This window comes from Pongo abelii, chromosome 11 (assembly GCF_028885655.2).
Source record: "Pongo abelii isolate AG06213 chromosome 11, NHGRI_mPonAbe1-v2.0_pri, whole genome shotgun sequence".
Classification (NCBI taxonomy): Eukaryota; Metazoa; Chordata; class Mammalia; order Primates; family Hominidae; genus Pongo; species Pongo abelii.
Window position 1 is genome coordinate 38,067,635 of NC_071996.2, and position 22,896 is coordinate 38,090,530.

General features: G+C 47.1%; 1 protein-coding gene across 3 annotated transcripts in view; it reads right to left on the reverse strand.

Moving 5' to 3' along the window:
- Nucleotides 1-22,896, reverse strand: part of LCT (lactase) — a 55,906-nt gene that overhangs the window by 10,670 nt on the left and 22,340 nt on the right. For 2 of the 3 annotated variants that reach the window (XM_024243265.3, XM_054549328.2), the window contains 8 exons: nt 21,039-21,759; nt 15,999-16,644; nt 12,107-13,657; nt 10,788-11,056; nt 8,444-8,734; nt 7,601-7,799; nt 4,282-4,484; nt 1,698-1,807 (listed from right to left, as the gene is read on the reverse strand). In XM_024243265.3, the coding sequence (XP_024099033.2) occupies nt 1,698-1,807; nt 4,282-4,484; nt 7,601-7,799; nt 8,444-8,734; nt 10,788-11,056; nt 12,107-13,657; nt 15,999-16,644; nt 21,039-21,759 (3,990 nt within the window). The remainder of the gene's footprint in view (nt 1-1,697; nt 1,808-4,281; nt 4,485-7,600; nt 7,800-8,443; nt 8,735-10,787; nt 11,057-12,106; nt 13,658-15,998; nt 16,645-21,038; nt 21,760-22,896) is intronic. The other variant, XR_008522749.2, reaches the window with a different exon arrangement.

Here is a 22,896-nt window from a genome sequence, read left to right on the forward strand (position 1 = left end):
GCCTCCTCATGTCCCTGACGCCTCTGCTCAGAAGCCAGCAATGGCCTGTGGCACCAAAGCCAAGGCCCTGTGCTTGGCTTCCAGGCCCACCACCATGTGGCCTCAGCCCCTTCACTGCAGCTGGGCTGGTCTCCCCACTCTCAGCTCTGGCACCCCACTCATTCTTACCTCTAGGCCTGTCTTCACAACCCTGCCCCTTGGAAGGAATGACCTGTAATCTCCCACATTCTATCCCCTGTCAAGGCCCAGCTCAGCTGATATCCTGCCTTGTCCATGAAATCTCCTGGGTCTACCCAGACTACCCTGATCTCATCTTCTGAGTCTTCTTTGTACTGAAGAGCCTGGGGAATGGGATTCCATGGAGAACTGTCTTTCCAGCTGATCTGTCAGCAGCTTGAGGAGCCGACTGGAATCCTCTCCTTCCGTGGACCCCTCCCCTGGCCCTGGCTTGGGCAAATGGTAGGTGCTCAGCAAAGTTGTGCAGATGGGCCGGGCACTCATCGGTTTTGCTGGAGATCACAGTTCGCAGATCAGACCTTTAGGCACAGCCTGCTCTGGTGGACTTACCCTAACTAGGCCAGGGTGTGCATTGTGAGGTGGGAGCTGGATTTTTTTTTTTTTTTTTTTTTTTTTTTGAGACAGAGTCTTGCTCCGTCGTCCAGGCTGGAGTGCAGTGGCACGATCTCAGCTCACTGCAACCTCTGCCTCCCGAGCTCAAGTGATTCTCTGGCCTCAGCCTCCCAAGTAGCTGGGATTACAGGCCCCCGCCACCACGCCCAGCTAATTTTTGTATTTTTAGTAGAGACAGGGTTTCGCCATGTTGGCCAGGCTGGTCTTGAACTCATGACTTCAAGTGATCCACCCGCCTTGGCCTCCCAAAGTGCTGGGATTACAGGCGTGAGCCACCGCACCCAGCCTGGGAGCTGGATTTTTAATCCTCAGCTGGGATATATGGGGGCATCTAGGGGCAGGACTCAAAGGCTATGTTGGGAATTCACAGCTGATTCCCACCGGCCTTGGAGCGGTGGGCATGTTCCCGTGGGCAGTGACTGCCGCTTCCTGCGCTTCCGCACACCACACCGCTCACCCCACCTGCATGATTCTCAAGCCCCCAGCATGCACCCTGGGGGCAGACAGCTTGGCTGCAAATCTCAGCTCTCTCTCTTAATAGCTGGGTGATCTTGCCCTAATCTTTGCGCCTCACTTTACTCATATTTAAGTAGAAATAAAGATACCAACAGAAGATGGGTAAACGTTGGCTGCTGATGTTGCTACTCCTTCCTTGACAAGAAGGGGCGGGCGGGTAAGAAAGGACGCTTTGGTGCAGACCATCGCCACCTGCTGGCCAAGTGATGCAAAGCACACGCCTGACTCATCCACCGCCACCCACATTCACACGTGCGGTGATGAAATAGGATAGGATGAGCTGGGATTTGTCTGTGGAGTGGCGTAGTGGGGTTGCTCAGAGGTGGATATCCTTGGGACAGATTTCCTGGCTGTTCCACAATATAATAACCATAATAGCAACCCCCCTCTGTCAAGCACATAGCAGTGCCAGGTGCTGGGCTAAGCTTTACATATATGATCACATGTAACTTCCCAGCAAGCAAAGAAGCTCAGTCATGGTAACTTGCCCGAGACATGCCTCTGTGACCCCGACGCCCATGCCCTCACCACTGCGGGCACCAGGCCCTTACCGAGACTTGTTGAGGCCTGCAGCCAAGCTCCTGTCACGGATCCGCGTCTTCATCACCTCATTGTAATCTCCATTCTTGAAAATAGGATGTGCAAACCAGCCTCCCATGAACTGCGGGTGGGGTGGGGGAGACAGTCAGTCCAGGCATTACAGGTGGGCACAGCAAGAGACAGCACCGTCCCCGCTCAGAAGTGCCTGGCCTCACAACCTCCCTCCTTTTTCTGGACCTCCAGGTTAAGTTCTCTTCTCTGTGGCTCCTGCCTGTTGCAGCTCCAGTGTCCACAGGTCTCCCAGCTGGGTCTGTGCTTGCTCAGTTGCTGTTGCACTGAGGACAGGGCCACCTCTTCATAGTTACAGCTTGAGGTGACAGGAACTGACCTGGGCACTGGCCCTGGTGCTCAACAAATGCTTCCTGGCTGCCCTTGGATGGGTCCTACAGAGGAGAAGGGAGAACCCACAAGCCTCCAGGATCCCAGTTCCCTTTCTCACCACTGAGCGGCTGAACTTCCTCATCAAAGTGCCCAAGAAGCAACAAGAACTTTCCGGGGAGGGCTGAGATGCAAGGCTTTCCTGACTTTCTGGGCAAAGCATAACTCTTAATGGGCTTTCACAGCCCCAGAGTGGGGAACTGTTTGACCTATTTTCTCTAACGAGGCCTAGGCCATCCTTATCATGAGGGGAGATACGTGGCACCCAAACACTATGATGTTGGGGGTTTGAGAGCCTTCTTTAGTCTCTCCAAATCCTCTCCTCACCGACTGGCTGCTGCTGGGAATGTGGGGTGAGGGCAGCTTCCACTCATGGTCAGAGATGAGGCATGGAACACACATGCCCTGGTAAAGAGGCTTAAATGCACCCACTCCAAGGTAACACACTAGATATTTTCGTGGAAGCTGATTCTAATAGGAGATGCATCTGTCATAGTCCATAACTGCAGTATCACAGTTCACCAGTAAGTGGCTCAATCTAACGATATGACAGCCTAACGTTTCCTGACATTTGAAGTTTTGATTTCAGGAAAAAAGGAAATGTTGCTCTAAATCACCAGTTCTGTGAGTCTGAAATGAGGGATACATTAATTTTATTTCAAAACTGTTTCCCCAGCTGGCTAGCAGACCAGAAAATTAAGCTCTTCGTTGCATTTATTAATTTCACTATCTTTGTCAAGTTCTCCTGTGAAGAGTTTGGCAAACCAAGGCCCATGGTGTTTCCCCCGAGAGAGTTATAGTGCCACAGTTAGCAGACTCTTCCACGGAGCCCAAAGTGGGAACCAATCCAGAGAGAAACCCTTGCCTTTCCTTCCTAATGCAAAATGTAGGAGAGAGCACCTTCTATCCCTTTCAGAGACTCTAGGAGGAGCCAGAGGAGCTGTGCCGTGAATGAGGATCATTCTTTTCCTTCTCTCCTCTTGTCAGTCGGGGGTTCAGGTGGAAATAAAGGTAGGCCATGCTGGCACCTGCTTCCTTTTTTTTTTGGAGATGGAGTCTCTCTCCGTTGCTCAGGCTGGAGTGCAATGGCGATGTCAGCTTCTGGGTTCTCCTGCCTCAGCCTCCAGAGTAGCTGGAACTACAGGCATGTGCTACCACGCCTGGGTGATTTTTATATTTTTAGTAGAGATGGGGTCTCACCATGTTGGCCAGGCTGGTCTAGAACTCCTGATCTCAGGTTATCAGCCTGCCTTAGCCTCCCAAAGTGCTGGGATTACAGGCGTGAGCCGCCATGCCCAGTTGGCTTCCTGCTAATGTCTCTACTTCCTTGGTGAAATTCCATGACCAAAAGATACTATTCTTAAACTCACTGAGTTGGCAAATTAGGGGCACTAATGAGTTTCACAGAATCTAAAGCTCCCAATTTAAGAAATGCTTAGGCTGGAGCAAATCAAATTAGATGGCAACACCTAAAGGTGACGTGTGACATTGCAGCCCAGCTCTGTTAGCTACTATAGTCAAACCAGAGAGACTGAAGAGATGGAAATTTCTCTCTAGGAGTTAACTTCAAACCAATGTTACAGAAAGAATTACCTGTACAAATGATTTTTAAAAACTTAAAGACAACTTAACCCCATAGACTTTATCACTTTCATCACAGCAAACTTATGAGGCGGGCAGGGCATCTCCAGTTCAAAGATGAGAAAACTAAGGTACGAAAAAGTTAGATGATTTTCCCAAGCTCACAAAATCAGGCAATAGCAAAACTAGGCTTAGATCCTAATAATTCTTCTTTTTTAGGGGTTAGGGATGGTCTCCCTCTGTCACCTGGAGTTTAATGGTGCCAAAATCATGGCTCACTGCAACCTTGAACTCCTGGACTCAAGCTCCCACCTTAGCCTCCTGAGCAGCTGGGACTATAGGTGTGTGCCACCATGCCCTAATAATTTTTTTTCTTCACAGACAAGGTCTTTCTATGTTGCCCAGGCTGGTCTCAAACTCCTAGCCTCAAGCAATCCTCCTGCCTCAGACTTCCAAAGTGCTGGGATTACAGACATGAGCCACCACACCCTAAATCTTTGATTCACAATCTGTTTCCATTAGGCTGGAAGGAAAGATGGACAAGAGTAAGAATAAGCGCCCAGAGGAAAAACAGACCTGAACATATCTCCTGGCTGCCTCCACATCCTCCTGGTTAGAGGGATCTCTGGGTTCAGCCCAGTCACTGCTGATGGTGATGGAAATCACGCCACCTTGACTGGCGCGGTACACATCGTTGTACAGATGCCAGACCTCAGCATGAGCCTTTATTAGGTTGTGGCCAACAATGTAGGGGGCAGTGCCAGGCCTATTGGAGATTCCTGGAAACATACACATGGACGTCAACAGAGAATGGATAGAACGGATGTGACTGAGATTGTTAGTCCCTGCCTGCAGATGTCCCCTCTGTGTTTGGGAGAAGGGGTGTAGATTCTGGCACTAGGAAAACTGGAATTCAAACCCTGGCTCTCCCTCTTATTACCTGGCTGTGTAACTTTGGGTGAGTAATTCAGCCTTTCAGTTTCCTCCTTGGTGAAATGGGCAGCAGAGAGTGCTTGTGAGAGGGAAATGAAACAGTGTATGAAACCCACCCACAGCAGCACTGTGTCTGGAAGAGGGAAGGCCACTTGATAAATGTTGGCTTCTGTTCCCCTCCTCCAGAAGAGTGGCTCGTATGTCTCAGGCAAAATACCCATAATAGAGATACCTATCGCAGAATCGAAAGCCCCCAATTTAAGAAATGCTTAAGCTGGAGCAAATCAAATCAGATGGTGGCACCTAAAGGTGAAGTGTGACATTGCAGCCCAGCTCTGTTAGCTACTATAGTCAAACTAGAGAGGCTAAAGAGATGGAATTTCTTTCTATTGAGTTAGCTTCAAACCAATGTTACATTCAGAAAGGACTATATGTACAAATGATTTTTTAAAACTTAAAAGACAACCCAGGCCAGGCAGGGTGGCTCACACCCATAATCCCAGCACTTTGGGAGGCTGAGGCAGGTGGATCACCTGAGGTCAGGAGTTCAAGACCAACTTGCCCAATATGGTGAAACCCGTCTCTACTAAAAATACAAAAAATTAGCCAGCTGTGGTGGCAGGCGCCTGTAATCCCAGCTACTCAGGAGGCTGAGGCAGGAGAATCACTCAAACCCGGGAGGTGGAGACTGCAGTGAGCCGAGGGGTTCAAACAATTCTCCTGTCTCAGCCTCCTGAGTAGCTGGGACTACAGGCACATGCCACCACGCCTGGTTAACTTTTGTATTTTTAGTAGAGATGGAGTTTCACCATATTGATCAAGCTGGTCTTGAACTCCTGACCTCAGGTGATCCACCTGTCTTGGCCTCCCAAAGTGCTGGGATTACAGGCGTGAGATACCATACTCGGCCTATTATTATTTTTGAGACAGGGTCATGCACTGTCATCCAGGCTGGAGTGCAGTGGTGCCATGAGCATGGCTCACTGCAGCCTTGAACTCCTGGGCTCAAATGAACTGACAGGAGTTGATAATCTGGAGCTGCTTGGGGACCCACTGTGATCATTAGGGTTGGAGAATGTAGCTAATGCAAGCAGCTGACACGGAGATACCCTGACAGTGAATGCTGCAAGAGAGGCGCCTCTCATGTGTTGAAGGAGTGTAAACCAAACAGGCGACCTAGGGCCAATGGAGATGCCTCTGATAACGATTTGAGGCATATCTCCTCGTGGCTCTTTCCAGCTGTTACACAGTGTTCTGAGGAATCACATGGATGAACACAAATTTACTCTCATTAACTCAGAATTAGAGAAAAGGGAAACTGGATGGTTCTCAAGGCACAAAAATAGGTCCACAATTTCTTATTCAAAACCTTAAGGGATAGCGCAATCTTACTTTTGGGTATTTATCCAAAGGAAAGTAAGTCAGTATACCAAATTGATACCTTGACCTCTGTGTTTACTGCATCACTATTACAATGGTCAAGATATGGAATCAACCTAAGTGTCCATCAACAGATGAATGGATAAAGAAAATGTGGCATCTATATAGGATGGAATACTATACAGCCATAAAGAAGGATGAATCTTGTCATTCGTGACAACATCGCTGGAACTGGAGGTCATTATGTAAAGTGAAATAAGTCAGGCACAGAAAGGCAAATACTGCATGTTCTTACTCACATGTGGAAGCTAAAAAGATGAGCTCCTAGCAGCAGAGAATAGAATTGTGATTATTAGAGGATGGGAAGGGTAGTGGGGAGGAAGGATAGGGAGAGGTTGGTTAATGGATACAAAGTTAAGCTAGATAAGAAGATGAAGTTCTAGTGATGTGTGGCACTGTAGAGTGAATATAGTTAACAATAATTTAGGCTGGGTGCAGTGGCTCACACCTGTAATCCCAGCACTTTGGGAGGCTGAGGCGGGCAGATTACCTGAGGTCAGGAGTTCGAGACCAGCCTGGCCAACATGATGAAACCCCATTTCTACTAAAAATACAAAAATTAGCTGGGCATGGTGACACATGCCTGTAATCCCAGCTACTTGGGAGGCTGAGGCAGGAGAATTGCTTGAGCCCAGGAGGTAGAGGTTGCAGTGAGCTGATATCATACCACTGCACTCCAGCCTGGCCAACAGACCAAGACTCTGTCTCAAAAAAATAAAAAATGAATAAAAAATAATGATACAAAATAATTTAGTGTATATTTGCAAAAAGCTAGAAAAGAGGACTCTGAATTTTCCCAACACAAAGAAATGATGAATGTTTGAGGTGATGAATATACTAATTATTCCGATTTCATCATCACACATTGTATACATGTATCAAAATATATTTTGTACTCCATACATATGTACAATTATTGCATGTCAACCAAAGTTAAAAGAAAAAAAATCTTTTAGGGTCAGATGTGTTTTGGAATTAAATGTTTCCTTTGAGAAAAGTACCTATCAGCCCCACGGGCCGCGGACAGCTCTCCACAGTCAAGCACACTGATATCCCTGCAGCAGAACTTAGGAATGTTCGCTCAGTGTTATAAAGACCATGAGCAGCCTCCTGTTGGTCTGAATCAGGTTTCACTACTATTAAATGAGCTCAGGTCAGCCAAACCAATCGTCAGAAACTTTGGGGTTTGGGAATTGTGGAAACAGACTGTAGACCTGTACAGCCTGAAAAACTGTCCTCCCCCACATCAATGTGCCCACATCTCTGATCTCAGAGAGCTTCCCACCTGAGGCCGATCAGAGTCACAGAGCAAAGAAACGAACCCACCTTGAGGAACTGAGATGTGAAATTCATGTTTAGCAATGCAATGCCAGGAGGGAAACCTCTACAGCCCTGAGCAAGAGGCAGGGTTTCTGCCGTGGGGCTTTCTTGGCTGCCTCGTCCTGTGCCATCCGGATTTCAACTCTTGATGTGCTAAGAATGCCATGATCCAAAGAGCTAATGAGCCAGGGCTGGGACTTACCTGGAGCTGCTGTTCCGTAGCCATAGCCCTGGTAAGCAATGACAAAGGGCTCATTCAGCGTGATCCAAAACTTCACCTTGTCTCCCAGCCTCTGGAAGAGCACATCTGCATACTCCTTAAACCGCTGCACGATGGTCTCATTCTCCCAGCCTCCTACATCTTGGAGCGCCTGCGGTAGGTCCCAGTGGTAAATGGTCACCTGGGAAGAAGCCAGATCAGCTGTTGCATCAATCGTGCTTTCCATGGGAAGCCCTAGGTTAGATGTGCCAGCATCAATATCTGCTGCTAATCCTGAGAGTGACTTATGAGACAAAAAGGCTCAAAGATTTTTTTCTTTTTCTTTTAGGAAAGGGGTAAATTGCTTTCAGGGAGAACTAGATGGCTGAGGTCAAGGCTGGGAAGGAAACTCTTTTATGCTTTTTGAATTCTGCACCATATGAATTTACTGACAATTAAAAAGTTAAATTTGAGGTCGGGCATGGTGGCTCATACCTATAATCTCAGCACTTTGGGAGGCCGAGGCGGGTGGATCACTTGAGGCCAGGAGTTTGAGACCAGACTGGCCAACACAGTGAAACCCCATCTCTACTAAAAATACAAAAATTAGCCGGGCATGGTGGTGCGTGCCTATAAGCCCAGCTACTCTGGAGGCTGAGAAACGAGATTCGCCACTGCACTCCAGCCTGGGTGACAGAGCAAGACTACATCTCAAAAACAACAACAACAACACCACCAACAGCTAAATTTGAAACTAGCATTTTGTTTACATGAAAAATGTGCTCCCCCAGCCCCGCTGGTTCCTGCATGTCGACCTTCCCGAGGCCTTGCCAGGACCCACCATACCTGGGGCTGGATGCTGGCGGCCAGCAGTGCGTCGATGAGCCTCACGTAGTAGTTCAGGCCCGCTTCACTGATGTACCTGTTGGTTCCATCAGGGAGGATGCGAGACCAGGAGATGGAAAAACGGTAGTGGGACACGCCCAGGTTCTGCAGGGTGACCAGATCCTCAGCAATCTTGTGATAACTGTCGCAGGCCACGTCTCCAATGGCATCATCCTCAACCCTCAGTGGTGTGTGAGAAAACATGTCCCAAATGCTGAGTCCTTTGCCATCTGCTCTCCATGCGCCTTCAATCTCAAGATGATAAGACACGGTCTAATTAGGTCATTCAGTCAAGCACTCACAGGTTCCTTTCTGCCACTGGGTGAGTCTCAAGTCAGGAGACTTACTCTTTTGTGATAATGCTTAGCTTAAAACAAGCACATTTGTCCAGGTGTGGTGGCTCACACCGGCAACCCCGGTGCTATGCGAGGATAGCTCGAGCCTAGGAGCTCAAAACCAGCCTGGGCAACATGGCAAAACCCCATCTCTATAAAAAAATCAAAAAATTAGCCAAGTGTGGTTACCTCCTCTGGGAGCCTGCTCTGGCCCCTACTCAGTCTCAGAACTCCCCTGGCTTTCTCTACGCATGTGGCAGGCCCACTCTTGCTCAGAGACAGGCGCAGGCAGAAGATGGAAAGCAGGAACCACCACTAACTGCCAGGCAAGTCATTCTTGCCTTTTCCATTTTTCTTGGGCAAAATAAAACCATCCTATTTTCTGTATGAGTAAGCCTCATTTTGGCATGAATACAGTAGCAGTGTGATGTTGTTAGGACATCAGAATAAGCTCAGGCCCATGCTGAGAGCCAATGTGAGCAAACTGCCTGCTTGGAGGGATCTAGCTGAGGGATAAAGGGGTCCAACAGGGACTCGTCATAGTCATGGGCTGTAGAACAGTGTTTTGGTCAATGACGGACCTGATATATGATGGTGGTCCCATAAGATTATAATGGAGCTGAAACAATCCTATTGCCTAGTGCTTTGCAGCCATCGTAACGTTGTACAGCACTGCATTATTCATGTTTGTGGCAGTGCTCATGTCAATAAATCTACCGTATGGCCAGCAGTATAAAAGTATAGCACATGCAGGCTGGGTGCTGTGGCTCAGACCTGTAATTCCACCACTTTGGGAGGCTGAGGGAGGAGGATCACTTGAGGCCAGGAGTTCAGACTAGTCCTAGCAACATAGCAAGACCCCCGTCTCTACAAAAAAAATTAAAAATAAAAAATTCATTGGGTGTGGTGGCATGTGCATGTAATCCCAGCTAATGGGGAGGCTGAGTGATCCTCCTGCCTCAGCCTCCCGAGTAGCTGGGACTACAGGAGCACACCACCACACTTGGCTAATTTTTTTGATTTTTTTATAGAGATAGGGTTTTGCCATGTTTTGCCCAGGCTGGTTTTGAACTCCTGGTCTCGAGCGATCCTCCCATAGCACTGGGATTGCAGGCGTGAGCCACCACACCTGGACCAATGTGCTTGTTTTAAGCTAAGCATTATCACAAAAGAGTAAAAAAGTTTAAAAAATTAAAAAGTTAATAAAGTAAAAATGTTACAGTAAGCTAAGGTTAATGTGTTATTGAAGAAAGAAAAACATTTAAAAAATAAATTTAGTGTAGCTTAAGTGTGCGGTGTTCATAAAATCCACAGTAGTGTACAGTAATGCCTAGGGCTTCCCATTCACTCACCCCTCACCCATTGACTCACCCAGAGCAACTTCCAGTCCCGCAGGCTCCATTCACAGCTTTTATGCCATATTTTCACTGTGCCTTTCTACATTTAGATACATTTAGATACACAAATACCACTGTGTTACAACTGCCTACAGCATTCAGTACAGTAACAGGCTGTACAGGTTTGTAGCCTAGGAGCACTAGGCTATACCGTGTAGCCTAGGTGTGTAGTAGGCTACACTATCTAGGTGTGTGTAAGTGCACTCTGTGTGATGTTCACACAACTGTGAACTCACCTAACATCACATCTCTCAGAGCAAATCCCTGTTGTGAGCGATGCATGACTGTATTTGTGTGTCTTTGCCCAAGTACTTCTGCCCAGGCTCCCCCTGCTCCATCTGGCCCTGCAAGCACCCATCTCAGGACGGTGAGCCTCACCATGCTGGTCTGGGTAAATATGGGGCTGTGAGGAAGCCAGGCTGTCCGGAAGAGGACCTCCCAGACCCCATGCTGCCCCTCCATGGGTCTGCTGGAATCTCCTGTTCATGCATCTGCCCTTCCCAGCACTGAGCCCAGAGCCTGGCACAGGGCAGGTGTGTAGTCACTGGTGTCCCACCACCCTGAACTCCTCACCTGATATGCAGCAGAAGCTGCACTCCAGATGAAGCCCTCAGGAAACCGTCCGTACAGAAACTCATCCTCCCTGGCCAGTGGCATGCCGTTGTTGGTAATGACCTCTGTGTAGTACCTGGCGGAGGCTCTTGCTGTGCGAGGCCTGTTCGTGTTGTTGAAATCAACATGGTACAGTCCAAACTTGACCGTGTAGCCATTCAGCCACTCAAAGTTGTCCATCAGAGACCAGGCGACATACCCTCGAAGGTCTACACCATCGAGCCTGTAGGCTGGGAACATCCCAAAGGGAGCAGAGGAGAGCTTGACACCAGGAGTCAGGACCTCCATGCAGCCAACCCAGTGCCAGCTCCTCAATTCAAGGTTGTGGTCCTAAAAGTGACATATGCCCTGAGAGACCAACAGATCATCTGTCGATCTTACTTTTCTGCCAGTACCTATGACCCCACAGCAAGCATTAATGACTGATCATCTCCAAATCAAATTCTTCTCTTGGGGTAAAGAAATATGCCCCAAATTCAAGATCCTCAGCCCACTTAGGAAGTTAAGCCCAATGCATCTGTAGTCCTAGCTACTGGGGAGGCTGAGGCAATAGAATTGCTTGAACTCGGGAGGTAGAGGTTGCAGTGAGCCGAGATCACACCATTGCACGCCAGCCTGGGCAACGGAGTGAGACTCTGTCTCCTCTGTCTCAAAAAAAAAAAAAAAAATCAATGAAACAAAAAGATGATTTTTAGGCTGGGCACAGTGGCTCACGCCTGTAATCCTAACACTTTGGGAGGCAGAGGCAGGTGGATCACTTGAGGTCAGGAGTTTGAAACCAGCCTGGCCAACATGGTGAAACCCCATCTCTACCAAAAATACAAAAAAATTAGCCGGGCATGGTGGCCACTGCACTCCAGCCTGGGTAACAGAGCAAGACTCCGTCTCAAAAAAAAAAAAAAAAAAGGAAGTTTGAATTTACACAACTTTCTTGTTCTGGGGTGCATGGGATAAGCTCTATGAAGGCAGAAATTTGTGTTTTGTTCATTGCTGTATTCCCAGCACCTAAAATAGAACTTGCTCAGTAATGAATGAATGGACCCATGACAATATGAATATTCTGCTAGGGACCCTGTGTGTGTTGTGTTTGTGTTTTTCCTCTGCAGAGACAACCATAGCCTTTTTTCTCCCAGCTTCCCCAAACGGATAAAGAATTATGGAGTTGGGACCTAAGAGAGAGACCTGTTGATGGTTCATAAATTATCTTGGCAAAACATTTCAGGCATATGACCCAGGGAATGTTGGAAGGTTTCTTTAAGGGGAACTGAACCCTCACACACCTTTCAAAGCCTCATTGATGTAGGTTTTGTAGTAAAATATCCTATCAGTATCCTCCGTGTTCGGATTGGTCAGCCCCACTCCGTTTTCGGTGATGTAAATGGGGATGTCACCATACTCTTCCTTGATCCAGTTCAGCAGCCTTCGCGTCCCCCAGGGCACAGCTCTGTTCATTGCCGTGGAAGGCCACGAAGGGTCCTCCTCCTCGGCCATCTCCCGGTCGTCTTCGTAGGAGGGTGGGTTTAGCCTGGGTGTTTTGTGCTGCACGATTCTGGAGTAGTACGTGTTGAGGCAGAAGACGTCGGCCGTTGCCCTGATGAACCTCTTCTCTTCCTCAGTGAAGCTTGGCAGGCGGGAGGTGGCTAAGTGCTGCAGTTCACTCCTGTTCCCCACTTTCCACTTCATGGTGTCAGGATAGTCTCCATTTCTAAAAATGGGGTGAGCAAACCAGCCCAGGGAGAACTGCAGCATTCGGTCAGCGGCTTCCACATCTCTGGGGACCCCTGGTGACTTGGGCTCTGCCCAGTGTGTACTGAGGCTCAGCGAGATGACCCCCTTCTGCTCCTGCCTGTATTTCTCATCGTACGTGTGATAGACTCTGGCATGGGCTTTGATGACGGCGTGGGCTATCCTATATGGTGCCCAGCCTGGGTCCTTCACCCCTGGGGGAAATTCCCCTGAGCCATAACCCAGCCATGCCAGGTACATGGGCTCATTAAAAGTCATCCAAAACTTGACTCTGTCACCAAAGGTCTGGAAACAAAAGTCTGCGTAGCTGTCAAACAAGTCAATCAAGGCAGGATTCTCCCAGCCTCCGATATCCTGGAGGGCCTGGGGCAGGTCCCAATGGAACAATGTCACCATGGGAAAGATGTTGCTTGCCACCAAGCCATTGATCAGCCTGTTGTAATAATCAACCCCATGACTGTTGATAGAGCTGTTTCTCCCAGTTGGGAAAATCCGAGACCAGGAGATAGAGAAGCGGTAGGCCTTCACCTTCAAAGCTCGGAGCATATTCAGATCGGCATCCAGCTGGTGATAGCTGTCACAGGCGATGTCTCCAGTGGCATTGTCTTTCACATTGCTCCCTGGTGTGTGGGTAAAGTTATCCCAGATGCTGGGGCCTTTGCCATCGGCATCCCACCCGCCTTCAATCTGATAAGCGGAAGAGGACACGCCCCACAGAAAGTCATCCCGAAACGTCCCGTGGTAGAACAAATCTCTTTCGAACTTGGGTTGGCTGGAGAACTTTTCCCAAACGATTTTAGCCTTGGAGGGCACCTGAGATGGAAAAGTGAAGGCTCTGACTTTGGAGGGGAGGTTTGCTGTATTAGGTGGCAGCAGTCTTTTTGCCCCCTTGGTGAGGAAACCGTTCTTTTCTATGATGTTAGTGAAAAAGTAGGCAGATTTCCTGGGAGTCCTTGACTTGCTGCTGTCGCTGAAGTTGACGTGGTGCAGGCCAAACCGCTGGCTGTAACCAGAAGGACCTTCGAAGCCATCAATGAGGGAACGAGCAATGTAGGAACGAACATCCACGGAGTCTTTCTTGATAGCTGTGAAGAAAAATAAAAATTAGATTTATTTATTTATGGATTTATTTAATTGAGATGGGGTCTCACTGTGTTGCCCAGGCTGGTCTCAAACTCCTGGACTCAAGTGATCCTCTCAAGTAGCTGGGACTGACTACAGGAGTGAGCTAGTGCACCACTATTTTATTTATCTTTTAAAGACTAGTCAGTGCAGTAGTGAGAAGGGGGAGAAGGGTATTAGAAGCTGTTTGATCTGTAACTGGTTGTGAACAGTCAACTGAGATAAGTTATAACCTTGGACCAGCAAGGACTGGTTTTCAATAAAATAGTTTTTATTGAAAAATTAGAAGTATAGTCTCTGTTACTAATGTTGCTTTTAAAAAGTGTTCCTTTTGACATGAAAGTTTTGGGGGTGAGTTGGGTTACCCCCCAAATGTTCACCCTTTTTCCTCCTCAGAATGGATAAAAGGAAAATCCACAAGATCCTCACAAAATATCAGGCCACTTTTGTGGCCATAAATCTCAAACCAAAGGAGCATCTCCATCTTCAAATAAATAGTGGAGGGGATGTGTCCCATGTGTTACCACCAGGATGTCTTGGTTTTATATAAAATATATAAATCAATCTTTTAACAATATGCTTTTGCTTTACCTTGTTTATGTTTAGTAATATTGACATTAAGTGACAACATATTTCATATTTTAAAAAAGAAATAAAGCAGCCTGGGCAACATGGCCAGACTCTGTCTCTATTAAAAAAAAAAAAAAAAAAAAAAGGCGGCCGGGTGCGGTGGTTCACGCCTGTAATCCCAACACTTTGGGAGGCCAAGGCGGGTGGATCACGAGGTCAGGAGATCGAGACCATCCTGGCTAACACAGTGAAACCCTGTCTCTACTAAAAATACAAAAAAATTAGCCGGGTGTGGTGGCGGGCGTCTGTAGTCCCAACTACTCAGGAGGCTGAGACAGGAGAATGGCGTGAACCCGGGAGGCGGAGCTTGCAGTGAGTCGAGATCGCGCCACTGCACTCTGGCCTGGGTGACAGAGCGAGACTCCATCTCAAAAAAAAAAAAAAAAAAGAAAGAAAATTAGCCTGGCATGGTGGTGTGCACCTGCAGTCCCAGCCACTTGGGAGGCTGAGGTGGGAGGATCGCTTGAGCCCAGGAGGTCAAGGCTGCAGTGAGCCAAGATCAGGCCAGTGTACTCCAGCATGGGCATCAGAGCAAGACCCTTTTTAAAAAAATTAAAATTAAAATAAAGAAATAAATAAAGCCTAAAACATGTATTCCCTGGTACAGTGCATTCAATGGTGGCCCCCAAAAGATATGTCTAAATTCTAACCTGTGGTACCAGTGAATATAACCTTATTTGGAAAAAGGATCTTTGCAGATGTAATTAAGTTAATAAGCTCAAGATAAGAACATCCTGGGTTAACTGAGGACTGACCTGTGAGATGAAACATATTTGCTATACCTTTCCAATTGGAATAAAAAGACATATGAAATAGTATGTTAGGTAAGAATGAGACCGTAGATGTGGATCAACTGGATCAAAATCAATGACATAGAATGCAGATTTTATAGCCAATTAGAGGAAATGAAGACCAGTGTGGCTGGAGCAATGAGGGAAGAGTTAATGGGTTGGAGTCTGGAGGATCACTAGAGCCTAGGAGTTTGAGGCTGAAGTGAGCTATGAACATGCCACTCTATTCCAGCCTATGTGACAAAGCAAGACCCCAATTCTAAAAAAAAAAAAAAAAAAAAAAAAAGATGATGAGGCTTGATGACTGCATAGGACTCAGATGGGCAGAATGTAGAGGCAGGTATACGAGGCAATAAGGACACTGGGTCAGGCATGGTGGCTTATGCCTGTAATCCCAACACTTTGGGAGGATGAAGTGAGAAGACTCAGCCCAGGAGTTTGAGACTAGCCTGGGCAATGTGAAGAGACCCCGTGTCTAAAAAAAAAAAAAAAAAGCCACGCATAGTGGTGTGTGTACTGTGGCCCCAGCTACTCAAGAGGCTGAGGTGGGAGGTTGGCTTGAGCTTAGGACTTTGAGGCTGCAGTGAGCAATGTTTATGCCACTGCACTTATGCTCCCCAGTGGGCAACACAGCATGACCCTGTCTCAAAAACAAAACAAAACAAAACAAAAAAGCCACAGGAGCAAAGATGTGAATGACATGAATGAACCTTGGGAAAGAGAGTTAGGGAGCTGATGTGAAGGACTCCCCACTATTACTACCAATAATGCTTTCTTTGGCTCCACTTCTCTAGGAGACTTTCTTTGTCCTATTAAATGAAACTGTGAAGACTTGGAGAAGTACCACCCACCTTCCAATCACTGGCACATCCATTGTTCTTACCCTTGAGCACCTCATTGATATATTGATTGAAGTAGTCTACTCTCAAGGAATCATCAAAGAGATTTTCACTTTCCCCTATGGGCATGCCATTCCCGGCCAGGTATATTGGAACTCTTCCTCTTGTGTATTCCAGGGATACAAACTGCAACAGCCTCCTTATCCCCCAGGGCACCACACGTATCCAAGAGGATGAGGTCTGGGGCCACACATGGTTCACGTGTTGGGAGAAGCCTCCAATGGTATCATAGCTAGGGATGCAGGTGTTTTGTGGGGCATTGCTGATGAGGCGGGAGGTGTAATGCGACAGACCCAGAAAATCAGCAGAGCCTTTCAGGAGCTGCTTCTCTGCCTCCGTGAACTCAGGGAGTTGAGCCACAGGATGGGAGCACTGTCTGTTCATCTGTTGGATCTGGGTCCTCAGGGTGGCTGGGTAGTCTCCATCCACAAAGATGGGGTGTGCAAACCAGCCCAGCATGAAATGCAAGAAGCGCTCAGAGGCTCTCAGGTCCTCAGGCCTCTCTGGAGACAGGGGTTCTGCCCAGTCTGAGTTCAGCACAATGCCCACATGCCCCTGCTGCTGTGGGCGATGGTGGCTGTTGTAGTGGTGCCAAGTTCTGGCATGAGCCTTGAGGACCAAGTGAGCCACCTTGTGAAAAAGTAAGAAGGAAATACAGTGATTAGTAATAACAACAATGACAACAACAGGACTAATGAACCAATAACAAGTCAACAACGTCAACAAGTCAATAAAGACAACAACATTGACACTGTCAATATTGACAACATCAGCACTAATGTTAACATCAAGTCATCAACAAATAACAACGTTGACACTAATGTCAATGATGTTAACAAGTCAATAATAAAGTTAACAAGTTAACAACATAAACAAGTTAAGACTGATACTAACAATGTCAACAAGTCAACAATGTCAAGAAATCCACACCAATGTCAACAAGTCAATAATATCAATGATGTTGATGTCAACAACATCAATACCAACATGAACGGCATCAACAAGTGAACACCAATGTGAAAAGGTCAACAATATCAAGTCAACAATGTCAACAAGTCAACACCAATATCATCAACAAAGTCAACAAGTCAACAGCAATTCTTTAACATTGTCAACAAAATAATAGCATCAACAACCACATTAACAATAACAACTAACATGTATTGGGCACCTACTACTTAATGAATTCTCTCATGTAATCCTCACCACAACCTCATATGGCAGGTACAATTATTATCACCACTATAGAGATGGGGAAAACAAGATCCAGAGCTGTGTAGTAACTTCACAAGGCCAAGAGTCAGGAGTAAAGTGAGAACAAGCCCCTGGCAGTCTGACTCCAAGCCTGTTACTGTTACCCACACTGCTATTCTGCCTCTGTCCTTAATAAGTGCTTGTTGAGAAATTAGTCCATGGGGAGATTATTTTAATTAGCACACAAGGGAGAGGAGGGCTCTTTCTTGCTTACTTGTTCTTCTTTCTATTTAATGGAATCTCAGAAGAAAAACCAAACTAGGAGTTTCTTTGTAGACTTAACTCATGCTCTTACAAACAGCAACAGCTTTTTGTGGGAAGTAGGGGCAAAAGGAGGGTGTCTGAAATATAACAAGCCTAGATTTAAATCTTGACTCTGTTACTAACTTGTTAACTTGGACAATTTGTTTTCTCAACTTCAGCTTACTTGTTGGCAAGAAGTGGGTAATTATGGATCCATCTGGGACGATTAAATACGTGTATATAAAGCATTGAGCAGAAACTCAGAGAGCAGGAGTGAGCTTGCTAAATCTTAGCTTGCTTTCCTTTTTCCTTTTTATCATTGAAGAGGATGACACTTACCTCTGAAGAATTTCATGTCAAAATATGCCATAATCACTAAAACGACTGGCTGCTTCTCACATCCCAAATATTAGTCCTTAATTGAGTTCTAAACTCGAATGGCAAACTGTGCTCCTTTCCCAAAAGCAAGGATGTCTTTCTTCTAAATTAGCCAGTGTCAGGAAGCGAGCTCAGTGGAATATTAGACAACCATCAAAAATAGTCATCATGACTGCTTAATAATAGGGAAAAGTGCTAATGACATGATATCAAGCAAACAGTGAGCAACAATCTGAGGTGCCCTGTGACAACATCATAAATGCAAAGAAGCCAAGACTGGAAGGAAATACTCTAAAATAATAAAAGACTTTTTTTTTTTTTTTTTTGAGATGGAGTCTCACTCTGTCACCAAGCTGGAGTGCAGTGGTGCAATCTCGGCTCACTGCAACCTCCACCTCCTGGGTTCAAGCGATTCTCCTGCCTCAGCCTCCAGAGTAGCTGGGACTACAGGTGCCCACCACCATGCCTGGCTAATTTTTGTATTTTTAGTAGAGACGGGGTTTCACTATGTTGGCGAGGCTGGTCTTGAGCCCCTGATCTCGTGATCCGCCTGCCTCGGCCTCCCAAAGTGCTGAGATTACAGGTGTCAGCCACCATGCCTGGCCCAAGACATTTTTTTGTTTAATTTTTTTCCTTAATAGTTGCTATGGACTGAATTAGTTCCCCCATCAAAATTCATATGTTGAAGCCCTAATCCCCAATGTGATGGTATTTGGAGATAGGGCCTTTGAGGGGTGACTAGATTTAGAGGAGGTCGTGAGGGTGGGACTCTCATGGTGGTGGTTATTAGTATCCTTATAAGAAGAGATACCAGTGAGTTCTTCCAACCACCCCTATATGAGGACAGCAAGAAGGTGGCTGCTTGCAGGCCAGGAAAAGAGCCCTCACCAGAACCCAAACATGCTGGTCCCTTGATCTTGGACTTCCCCAGCTCCAGAATGCTGGGAAGTAAATATCTGTTGTTTAAACCACCAGTCTATGGTGTTTTGTTATCGCAGCTCAAGCTCACTAAGACAATGGTATTCTAACATTCAACTAATAAATAAAGGGAAGAATTGAAGGAGAAGAGTGAAGGGGACTTTCTCATCAAAGTATCTGTAAAGATATCTCAGGAGCCACAGTTCAAAGGGGAAGAAAAGCCTAAGAAGAAAACGTTTAGATAAGTTTTACAACAAGGAGTGAAACAGAAGATTTCAAACCTTCCATTTTCAGAAGGTGGGTGGTGGAATGACTCCATATGTGCAGTCACTTGCTGTTCAAGAGCTGAATGGAAGCTCTGACTTATGTGCTACGATGTTTGACATTTCATTGAGTCATTTATTCATGATGTTCCTTCCAGCTCACCCTAGTAATGGTCTTTTTGAAGAGTTCTGTAATTTTGCTGTGTGTGTTAGTGTCATCTTTCCCAAAAGGCTATAACATGTCCAGGGCATGGCTGTGACCCCTTTTTAACACCTAGCACGGGGCACAGAAAATAGTATTATTATTATTATTTTTTTGAGATGAAAGTCTCGCTTTGTCACCCAGGCTGCCCAGGCTGGAGTGGAGTGGCATGATCTCGGCTCACTACAACCTCCGCCTCCCAGGATCAAGTGATTCTCCTGCCTCAGCCTCCCAAGTAGATGGGATTATAGGCGCCCACCAACACATCTGGCTAATTTTTGTATTTTAGTAGAGACGGGGTTTCACCATGTTGGCCAGGCTGGTCCTGAACTCCTGACCTCCCAGGTGATATGCCTGCCTTGGCCTCCCAAAGTGCTGGGATTACAGGTGTGAGCCACAGTGCCCGGCCGGAAATACTCATCTTTAAGAACAGAACCCAAACAGTGACAGGGAAAAGGCAGACTAACACGTCCATCCTGAAGAACGCTGCCAGAGAAAGCTGGTGGGTTTTTCTGGGAGATTCTGAAGAAAAAGGGAAATAATGGAAAAGACCTATAAGCATTTAAAATTTTGTGCCAAGTGTATACATCCCCTTCTTGTTGAAACGATGCCCTGACTGGTGTCTGGAAAGCCAATGCCTCCTTGCCTCTTCCCTCTCCGCCTCCTCAGCTCTCAGCGAGCGTCTTGAGGAGTAAAGCATGGGTCCTTGGCCCACACCAGTCAGTTGTCACAGCCCCCCGGCCAGGACCCAGCAATGAGTTCAGGGTGGGTATGCAACCCACTGAGAGACCATGAGACACAGGGACACTTCTGTTGGGAAGGACAGAAAAGAGCCGAGCTTTTTTCCCTACTGGTCATGAAATAACAGAAACAGGGCTGCTGCCATCTGGCTGCAAAGTAGCCCAAGAATAAAGCCAATGAGGGGAACAAGAGAGGGAGAACTGGGTCCTGGTGGCATCGCTTGCGCTCTGATCAAATTCCACCCTGATCAGGCTAAATGAAGAATTTTCAACCTCCTGAATGTGTAAATTCTCTCTTTGCTTGAGTCACTTTGGGTTGAGTTTTCTGTCACTTGTCACTAAGTGACATGAGGAACTTGCTTTGGAGTCAAGAAGACTCGGGCTCAAATCCTGACTTCCACCTGGCGACTCACTAACAATGTCATCATGACCACATTGTTTATCCTGTCTGAGCCTCACTCATCCATCAGTGCTATTCTGAGGATGTAATAACTATTATATTTTAAAAGTACCAGTAGAGTGTCTGGACAAAATAAGGTGATTAACATTTTTTTTTTTTTTTTTTTTTTTGAGACAGGGTCTTGCTCTGTTGATCAGGCTGGAGTGCAGTGGCAAAATCTTGGCTCACTGCAGCCTCTGCATACCAGGCCAAGCGATCCTCCCACCTCAGTCTCCTGGGTAAGTGGGATCACAGGCGTGCACCACTATGCCCAGCTAATTTTTGTATTTTTTTCTGCAGAGACGAGATTTCGCCTTGTTGTCCAGTCTGGTCTCGAACTCCTGGACTCAAGCAATCTGCCTGCCTTGGCCTCCCACAGTGAGGAGATTACTGGCATGAGCCACTGCACCTGGCCAGGTGATTAACAATTTAATTAACAATTTATGGTTCCTTCCCTTCCCCTGATTTCCTTTAAAGAAAGACCAAAAAGTAAAGGCTTGCTGATGGAAGAAAACAGAGAAAATGACTTTCTTCCAGCCAATGTCCTTTCTCCTCCAATTAGTAGGAGCTGCAGGGATGGGAAGTACCTTAAAAGAGGCCACTCCTGGGTCAGAGATGCCAGGAGGGTGCTGGCCGGTGCCATAGCCCGCATAGCTCATCACCCACGGCTCATGGAAGGTCACCCACAGCTTCACACGGTCCCCAAACGTGGAGAAGCAGAAGGCCGCATAGTCCAGGAAGGCATCCACCACGCTGTCATTCTGCCATCCGCCATGATCCTGCAGGGCCTGAGGCAGGTCCCAGTGGAACAGCGTGGCCATGGGCTCGATGCCCGCATCCCGTAGCCTGTCAATCAGCTTGTTGTAGTAGGCAACACCTGGGAGGCTGGGGCTGCTCCCGTGCCCCATGGGGAAGATCCGGGACCAGGAGATGGAGAACTTGTACACCTGAGCCCGGAGGCCGCGAAGCAGGGCGACGTCAGAGGCTACCTTGTGGTAGCTGTCGCTGGCCACCTCCGGTGTCACTTGGCCCTCAGTGGTGTTCAGGGGCCTGCGTGGATCCCAGATGCTTGCCCCTCTTCCGCCCTCGGCCCAGCCTCCTTCCACGTTAAAGGCTCCTGTGGAGGCACCCCAGAGGAAGCCTTCAGGGAAAGTGTCCTGCAGGAAGGCATCCCTTTCTGCCCTGGACTGATTGGCAAATGCTTCCCAGACTCTCTGATAGGCAGAGGCAGGAGAGGAGCCCGTGGTCTCATGGTCCTGCTGCTGGTCAGGCTGAAGGGCCAGGCTGCCAGTCAGAGAACAAGACATGCTGTGGGATTGAAGGGACAAAAAGGGACATAATAATGAATGATGCTGTCAGTTACAAATGCCCCCTACGGATGACTACTGTGTTTAATCAGAAAAGATTCCAGAAACACTGAGTCAAAAGTCATATCTGCAAAGTCATGGGCAGGAAGTAACTGGCAGATGGGAAAATTATTATTATTACCCCTTCTGAGGTGAGTGATTCTTGCTCTTTCGTGGTTAAAACAGGAACAATGCTACGGTTCTCTGTATTAGATTGCCCTTGAATATTGTCTTCAGTGTTAGTACCATACTTTATTCTTCTTATAATTCATTATTTGTAAAACATAGCTAATAATAACAATGACTTCAAATTATTGAGCCTTGATTCTGCGCTGGCCACTGTGATAAGAATGGATGTGTATTATCTCATTTAATTTTCCCAACAAATTTATGAGATGGGTACTACAATGATTTATCCTCATCCTACACAGGAGGAAACTGAGACTAAAAGAAATGGGAGTTGGGTGTGGTGGCTCATGCCTGTAATCCCCGCACTTTGGGAGGCCGAGGCAGGTGGATCACGAGGTCAGAAGTTCGAGACCAGCCTGACCAACATGGGGAAACCCCGTCCCTACTAAAAATACAAAATTAGCCAGGAGTGGTGGTGGGGGCCTGTAATCCCAACTACTCAGGAGGCTGAGGCAGGAGAATCACCTGAACCAGGGAGGCAGAGGTTGTGGTGAGCTGAGATCATGCCACTGCACTCCAGCCTGGGCAACAAGAGTGAAACTCAGTCTAAAAAAAAAAAAAAGGAAATGGAAAACTTCCTGACTTCAGGGAGCCAGCAGCTATTTATCAGCTGGTACAGAAGTACACTGATGTGGACCAGTTGAATATCAGTCCTGGCTACTGCCTCCTTTCTTCATGCTACTTGGATTTCAGACATAATGGCAGGAGCTCAAGCATCCATCCTAGACCATGAGGTAGAAACCTTGTTAAAGGTGACAAAGCAACAACAAAGGAGCCGGGATTCCTGGTGATTATGAGTAACTTCTCCTTGCACACAGCTTGCAGGTGGTGGAGCAGATTCTGCGCTTTTAACCTCATACACATACATGTTTATGTGCATGTATATGCGTGTACATATGTATATGCATAT